Source organism: Convolutriloba macropyga, chromosome 14, assembly GCF_964194025.1.
Source record: "Convolutriloba macropyga chromosome 14, txConMacr16.3, whole genome shotgun sequence".
NCBI lineage: Eukaryota > Metazoa > Xenacoelomorpha > Acoela > Convolutidae > Convolutriloba > Convolutriloba macropyga.
The window spans coordinates 20,231,921-20,239,927 of record NC_134481.1 but is presented as its reverse complement, the minus strand read 5'-3'; the positions used below and the strand labels follow the sequence as shown (position 1 = coordinate 20,239,927).

The following is an 8,007-nucleotide window of genomic DNA, read 5'->3' as shown; positions in this document are numbered from 1 at the left end:
TTAAAATTTGACCAACAGATCAATACCTCTGTTGATTATACTGGGGTTTTATTCGCAGAGGAAAAAGCCGATTTTTTATAACTAAACAGAATTTTGTCAGAACGAATCAAGGATTTTTGATTTAACGGGACAAGTGGGTACATTTTCGACGAAGCTGCGAGGAAAAAGTTTAATGCAAGGATAAGATTGCAACGGGTGAGCCCAAAAGCTGTTGAAGCAGGGTTATATCAAAAAATACGTAATTTACTCAGCTAACGTGAATTTTTCATATTAGGATTTTTGAAATTGATAAATCGTAGTTTGAAAACAAAGTCCTGAGACTATCTTGAAGGGACTAACTACTGCAGCTTTAAGTACCGCTTATTTGCAGTTTATTTAAACGGTGAACTATTGATGGTTTCAAACAGCTGGAGGAAAATCCGATGTTTGCAACGAAGCCCTAATGCTACACTTTTCCTATAGGTCGTCGTATATCCCTTTGGAGAATTGAGAGCAATAGCTTGTGCAAAAAAACAACAGATTCGAAATGATATTTCCATTTGAGCAAACAAAATTATCAATGACCGCCTTAAAATTCTTGATACGTCGTATGTACCAACTCAAAAAAAATATTTAATCAACTTGTGGTACAAAAACAAGTTGCAAACTTTATCGGAGAAAAAAAATTGTACCATTCGGCGATTAATAGACAAATCTCAGTTGCAGAAAACTACTTCGGGATTAGAGTACAAAGTTCAACAACTTATTTCTCACCAGAATTAAATTTATTTTTTTTAAATATAAAAGCTTTTTCAATATGGACTTAATCAATGTGAAACGCGCTATTACTTCAGCTCATCGCCTGAAAAAAGATTGTTTTAAAACAGTCAATAAATTTATTTTAATGTTTATATGTTCAGCATATGTTCAACATCATAGAAAAATTCAACTTTAGCAACATTTTGACACATTCATAACTGCACACCATATATTCTCATAAACTGACATGATCAGTGTTAATCTATGAACTGCAAGCCACGCTTGACATAGTCACAGGCTTCAAATAAGATTGCGTAAAACAGTCTTCGCAAACAATAAATAAAATCTACATTCGCAAACAAACTTTGCATTAGTCAGGTGGTATAATAAATAAATTGGTCAGTTAAAAGATCCATACCCAATGATATCACAACTAAGTTAATGAGTCAGTTTAAAGCCAAGATCTAGCAGTATCGACATCAGTGCATGTCACTTTTCCAGGGTCCGACTCTACAGTGATCTTCTCAACGGTTTCGTCATTGATCAGCATCATGAACCTGGTTGACCTCAGGTTCCCCAGAAGGTCCACAACTGCTGGAAGGTCCAGGCCAGTCTCCTTCGCAAACGTCGCCTGGTAGTCAGCCAGCATCATGACTTTGTCGGCCGCGTTCATGCTTTCGCCCCATTTGTTACACACGAAGGCATCGTTGACGGTGATCACACCGATTTGGTCCACACCTTTAGCTTTCAGGTCAGCGGAAGCCTCAATGAATGGAGGAATTTGGTTATCACAAGTTGGGGTGAAAGCACCAACAACACCCACCAGCAAAGTCTTCTTCCCTTTGCAGAGGTCTTTGATGTCTTGCTTGTCTCCGGGACCCTTGACCGTTACAACAGCGCTGGGCAATTTCTCGCCGGCTTTGATCACCATGGTTCTGGATAGCAGCAAGTTACTTCTAATTAGTCCTCGGGCAAACATGCAAGATCAACGCAACAAAGATCTGAAAATGAAATAAGTTAAATAGTTATCAACGGATCTGTAATTCATAACATCTATTTATAAGAATAACAATTTGAAAAACAATTTAACTACTGTTTAATTTGTTTCCCAAAATTGTATGTTTTGCAGGTTGGCCAGAAAATTTGTTCCTTTTAGGCCAGAAAGATGCTTCAGCCTGAAAAAGTCAAAACTGATCGAAAGATTAAATAGTGATATTTAACTCCCAACAACTTCGAGAGATCTTGTTGGCTGTAGATGAAAAGCTAACGAAGTTAAAGCGCAGAATTGCTAAAATACATTATTATAAATCGCAATTTATGATTGCAACATGTTGTATTGATTCCGGCACCGCTTTACAAAATGGCAACGTTTCGTCGAAATATGCAACACGCACATTTTAAGAAGCAAACAAGTAATCATGCTTGCAAATACCACAGCATTCATTGTTTTCTACTGAAGTATATTTCTGAGATCTATAATGCTGTACAACAAAATTGAGCATCGAATAGTCAAATGCAAGATTCTGCGTGAACAAACAACGTAGAGTATAATTTGGTACAACGAAAGTTACAGCTGCTTTAATAGCCATTCAAAATCAACACGTGCAGAATGATCGCAATTGACCTTCGATTAACTTCTTGGTCAGAGTAGACAACTTTAATGCATAACCAAATACTGACGTGCTGTTTGAACGACTCTGGATTGGATGACACAGAAAAGGTGGTATGAATGTGATGCAGAGTGCTAAATTCTGTTTCCATAATCCTAAGTATCGTTACGCCTTAAAATGTTCACTATGGGTTTCTAGTGGACAATAGTGACGACAGTTTCCATTAGCTTCAAAGTGCTCTATAAATTTTTATTAATCACGTAATACGCAATTCAGAAACAAAGTTTTCTTGGGAGCCATGTTCTTGATAAGCGCTATTTTGCAAATTGTTTTCTTATCAAGCAGTTAGCAAGACAAGTACATTTTCAGCAATTATTTCATTATGAGGCTTCCGTTGATTTTTGGATTAATTGACCCGTTTGCTAAAGAGGAAAACTGACAAATTCACTCGTGCAAGACGTACATTATGCTGCGCAATGTCCGTTGTGTCTCGACTCTGGGCGAGCATAATTTCAAGCGCTCTCAGCCTCGAGGTAACTACACCTAACTAAGAGTTTTTTTGTCCCAGGTTGTTCTCGCCCATCTACTTTAGGCCTTTTAGGTCATTGATCGCTCTCGATATGTTCTCTTAACTATGCTGCTCAATGCGGCCCTTAAACCTGCGCTTTCAGAATTCCAGAAACCCCTTAAACATGCAAAAAATGTCCCATTTTAGAGCTCACGCATTTAATATAGGAAGGATTAGCAATTTTCATCCCCCAAACACCGGAACAAAAAACGACTCAGCATCGCAAGAAGTGGTCTCGAACAACAGGCGCCTAAGAATAGCAGTCCTCCATCTTACCAACTGCGCTATAACGACTAAACTCCAACGTTTCTCACAATTGCTTTTATCGTATCAATAAACATATTTCAGATTGAGAGCATTTGAGATCACAAAAAAGTCAAAAACAACGTGAAAAACTTGGTTGGAAACTAAGAGTGTTCTAGAATAGCGCAGAATCTGTAAACCTAAAACTTTGCAGAAAAACACGTTTACAATAAGAACTTCAAACTTAGTTCGGGAGCATCTAAAAAAACACGTAGTACTCAAGACAGTAAACCCTCCATCTGGGCGAGCATACCTTCAAGCCCTCTCAGCATCGTGGTAACTGCACCTGACTAACAGCCTTTTGTCCCATGTTCGGTTCTCGCCTATCTACGTTCAGCCTTTTACGTAGTTGACCACTCTCGATATGTCTGCTTAAGCACGCTGCTCAATGCGGCTCTAAAACATGCGCTTCGAGAGGCCCCTTAAAAATTCAAAAATTTTGTCTCATTTTAGAGTTCACGCATTTAAAATATAGGAAGGATTAGCAGTTTTCATCTCCCAAACACACAGGAAAAAAAACGACAGCGTTGCAAGAAGTGCTCTCGAAGAACAGGCGGCATGGTGTTGATTATAAATTTTCATGTCTACAAAAGGGAGGCCCACAGGGTTTCGAACCTCTGACCCTCAGAATAGCAGTCCTCCATCTTACCAACTGCGCTATAACGACTAAATACCACCGTTTCTCATGATCCCTTTTATCGTATCGATAAACATATTTCAGATTGAGAGCATCTGAGATCACACAAAAATCAATAAAGCGTGAAAAACTAAGTTGAAAGCTAAGTGTTCTAGAATAGCGCGGAATTTTGTATAGCTAAAACTTTTCAGAAAAACACGTTAACAATAAGAACTTCGAACTTAGTTCGGGAGCAATTAAAAAACACGTAGTACTCAGGACAGTAAATCCTCCATCTGGGCGAGCATACCTTCAAGCCCTCTTAGCATCGTGGTAACTGCACCTGACTAACAGCCTTTTGTCCCATGTTCGGTTCTCGCCTATCTACGTTGAGCCTTTTAGGTAGTTGACCTCTCGATATATTCGCTTAACCATGCTGCTCAATGCGGCTCTTAAACATGCGCTTCGAGAGGCCCCTTAAACATGCAAAATTTTTGTCCTATTTTAGAGCTCACGCTTTTAATATATAGGAGGATTAGGTTTCCAGCTGATGCTTTTTTTCTATTTTAATGAAATCAAATTATAGTTTTTCAACAGTTTATTCCTTTCCTTTGGTCATCTGTTTGGCCAGTATGTTGTTCCTCTCAACAATTTTCTTTCTGGACAACAATTCAATGCCACAATCATTAAGTTTATTGTCATTTTTTTGACAAGGACATGTTTGCCACATAGTTGTTCCGACCCCTCTTGTGGGGGGGGGGAGGAACTAAAAACTCAACTGGATTATCTTTTGTTCAGACAATTTTCACCGATCGATATATTCATCGTAGAGAGTTGTGACTGGTATCCCTACAAAGCCCGTCCGGCTTAGAATATGGGACCAAAAAGATTTGTGGAATTTCGTTTTCTGGTGCGAGTTGACGCGGTTGAAATTTTTGTGAAAATTAGACCTATTTGGGTTATTTCTATTCATATTTTCCGGATTTTTTTATTAAAATTTCGTCAGTTATTCTAAAATATATAAAAACTGGTAACAATAGTACTGTTGATTTCATTTCTAAAGAAAAACAAATAATGTTGACTATTATTATTTAAATTATTTGGCTAAAATTTTGACTATTTCAAAATTCAGCCTTTTTCATCAGAAATTGCCCGAAATAAACTTCTTTAGTCCACGTTCATTAAATTTGCCGGAAGTACACACCCACAAACAACTAACACAATCATTGTAAACTACAAGAGCTATTTCTACTACCACTTCTATTTAGAGTATTCTGGAACTCTATTGAGAGTATTCATGGACATGTTTGCCACATAATTTTTCCGACCCCTCTTGGGGGGAACTAAAAACTCAACTGGGTTTTCTTTTCTTCAGACAATTTTGACCGATCGATATTCATCGTAGAGAGTTGTGACTGGTATCCTTAAAAAGCCTGTCCAGCGCAGAATATGGAACCAAAAAATTTTTTGAATTTCGTTTTCTGGAGCGAGTTATCGTTGTTGAAATTTTTGTGAATATTAGACCTATTTGGGTTTTTTTATTCATATTTTCCGGATTTCTTTTTAAAAATTTCGTTAATTTTGCTAAAATATGTAAAAACCGTTATCAATAGTACTGTTGATTTTATTTCTAAAGACAAAAAAGTAATGTTGACTATTATGATTTAATTTATTTGGCTAAAATTTTGGCTATTTCAAAATTCAGCCTTTTTCATCAGAAATTGCCCAACATAAACTTCTTTAGTCCACTTTCATTAAATTTGCCGGAAGTACACACCCAAAAACAACTAACACAATCATTGTAAACTGCAAGGGAGCTATTCCTACTTCCACTTCTGTTGAGAGTATTCTGGAATTAAAAATTTACCGTTCTTTGCTAACTTTACTCTATGATTATCAAAAACGCAGCATCTATTTTTGATCTTTTAACTAAAAAAATATCTAGAAAAAACATTCGAAACAATTGAGTGGTCTTAATGGACAAACAGCAATAGCAAGGCCAGTTTTGGTCCAATTTTGGACTTAAAATCCAAAAATAATTCAGATTGTAATCAGTCGGTTTTTTTAATGTAAATTAAAGAAAGAATTCAAAATAAAGCTCAGTGTTGATAGGTCCAATTGGCTCCATAAGCAGTTCCAAATTAATGTTTCTAACTTCTTTCCTCGAAAGATTTTGGTCGTTTTGACTTAAAAATGTTTGGTTTTAAAGCAAACAATGGCTTATTGAGTTTGCCACTATTTTTCTCTGAATTTCTTCAACTTGTAGCTTAGTGTAAGCAAAGAAAGAATGCTTCTTTTTTCTTCTGATTCTACTGATTTAATCTTTATTTTAAATTTCATCATTTTTGCGCCTTAGCTTATTGTTTTCTGGCATAGATACTACTAGATTTCACATTTTTTTAAAAATTTTAAGGCATTGCCCCAATTTTTACGTTTTTTTCTCGTTTCCTCATATTATCACATTCTTGAAAGTTCACATATTACATTATTGGCGTTCAAAATAAGACACAATTGAACTCGTAAAAATCTGTTAAGGCATGGATTGTCGTTTTAACGGCTTCGATACCCCTTTCTCGAAATTAAATTTTTTAACATTTGCCTGTATTTGTAGGTTTTACTTTGTCTTTTTATTCGTATAAAATTTCCTGGATTTTAACAGGTCTCATTGGATTTTTACGGAGAAATAAAGGAGCCTATATTCTGATTTGAGTAGATAGCTGAAGGCTTTCATGACTTTAAAAACAAATGGTTTCATAAAAAAAACATTTTTAACTTGTGTTCTGTTTGTTACATAGTCTCCTTTATTACAGGTCACATACATTTTTTTCGTCAGGGGAAGGTGCAAGTGTGCACAATCTAAGGTTTTTAAAGATTTCGCTTTGAAATTACTGTCTTCGATACGCGTTTTTCGTAAATCAGTAAAATAATTTTTGATTTTTGTCTATATTTGACGTTTTTCTTAGACGTAAGACATATTCTGAAAAAGTACAGGTCTCAAGAGCATTATATGGAAACAAATTAACCTATTTAATTTTTTCTTGTTGTAGCTAATGGCTTTCATGACTTCGAAAATATTGTTTTGGAATAATACAAGAGTATTACTTAATTTTACCCTTTTTGCTGTCTACTTGTTAACTGTTCTTATTAACGAGAGCTCGCATACCACATTATTGGCGTTCAAGTAAGGCTCAATTGAACATATTTTCAGGTGCAAAATATGCTTTTACTGCTTCGACATCGTTTTCTCGCAAGTTTTAATTGAATTTTTGTTTGTCTCATATTTGTTGTTCATTTTGTAACCACATAAAAAATTGAATGAAGAAAACTCTTACTGCCCTTCTATACAGTCGTATATGATCAAAAACCTAATGGATGTTTTCAATTGCTATCGAAAGGTTTTCATTACTTTGAAACTAATTGTTTTTAAAAATTTAATGCAAATTTTTTTAACTTTGCTGTTTTTTGTTCTTTTTTGTCTAATTGTTATAGAGCCTTATTATGAAGTGGTCCCATATCTTTTCTAGCGAGGTAGAAGTTAATTGACTTAGTTTCAGCTTTATCTGACGCTATTTTGACCTTGCTGATAGATTTTTAAATTCGGATAGTGTTTTTTTTTTAAAAAAATTCGGATGTGGTTAATGTTTGTTGCTATTGTTGTTTGATTTTGTTGTTCGTCTTGACTTGCTTTCTAAATAATTGCTGATCTAATCAATCTAATGCAGCATTTGTTACTCCGCTGAGTTATCTGAGTTGGAGGCGATCTTTTTGTTCATACACTTTTTTTTTGAAAAGTATTTAAATTTTTGGGGTTTTTCTATCTGTTCCTTATTTGGTAGACATTTATGCCAAAAATGCGGATGAGCGGGGTCGGAATTTCACGTGCGAACGCACATAACCGAGGCTCCTTGTCTACCTATGTAGTTTTAATGATGCTTTGTCAATTTCTTTTTAGAAAAAACAAACCAACTGTCATCAGACTAATTGTTCTCAATTGACAGGCGAGCTTATGCTGCAGCAAGCTTAGACTGAGGGAGGTCAGACGTAACTCTTTCTTTTTTTTTGGGGGGGGGGGGGGAGGGGTTGTGTTTCGAGGGGAAGGTATTTGGGTGGGGGGTATTCCTCCCATCAAACCATGTTATGCTTTCTCAGCAGCTTGGGTGATGCGTACCATT

General features: G+C 35.9%; 1 protein-coding gene across 1 annotated transcript; it reads right to left on the bottom strand.

The window, feature by feature from the left end:
- Positions 1-852: 852 nt before the first annotated feature.
- Positions 853-1,761, bottom strand: LOC142353063 (peroxiredoxin-5, mitochondrial-like). Its single transcript, XM_075405257.1, has one exon. The coding sequence runs from the start codon at positions 1,715-1,717 to the stop codon at positions 1,190-1,192; it is 528 nt and encodes a 175-aa protein (XP_075261372.1). The 5' UTR covers positions 1,718-1,761; the 3' UTR covers positions 853-1,189.
- Between the last annotated feature and the right edge of the window lie 6,246 nt (positions 1,762-8,007).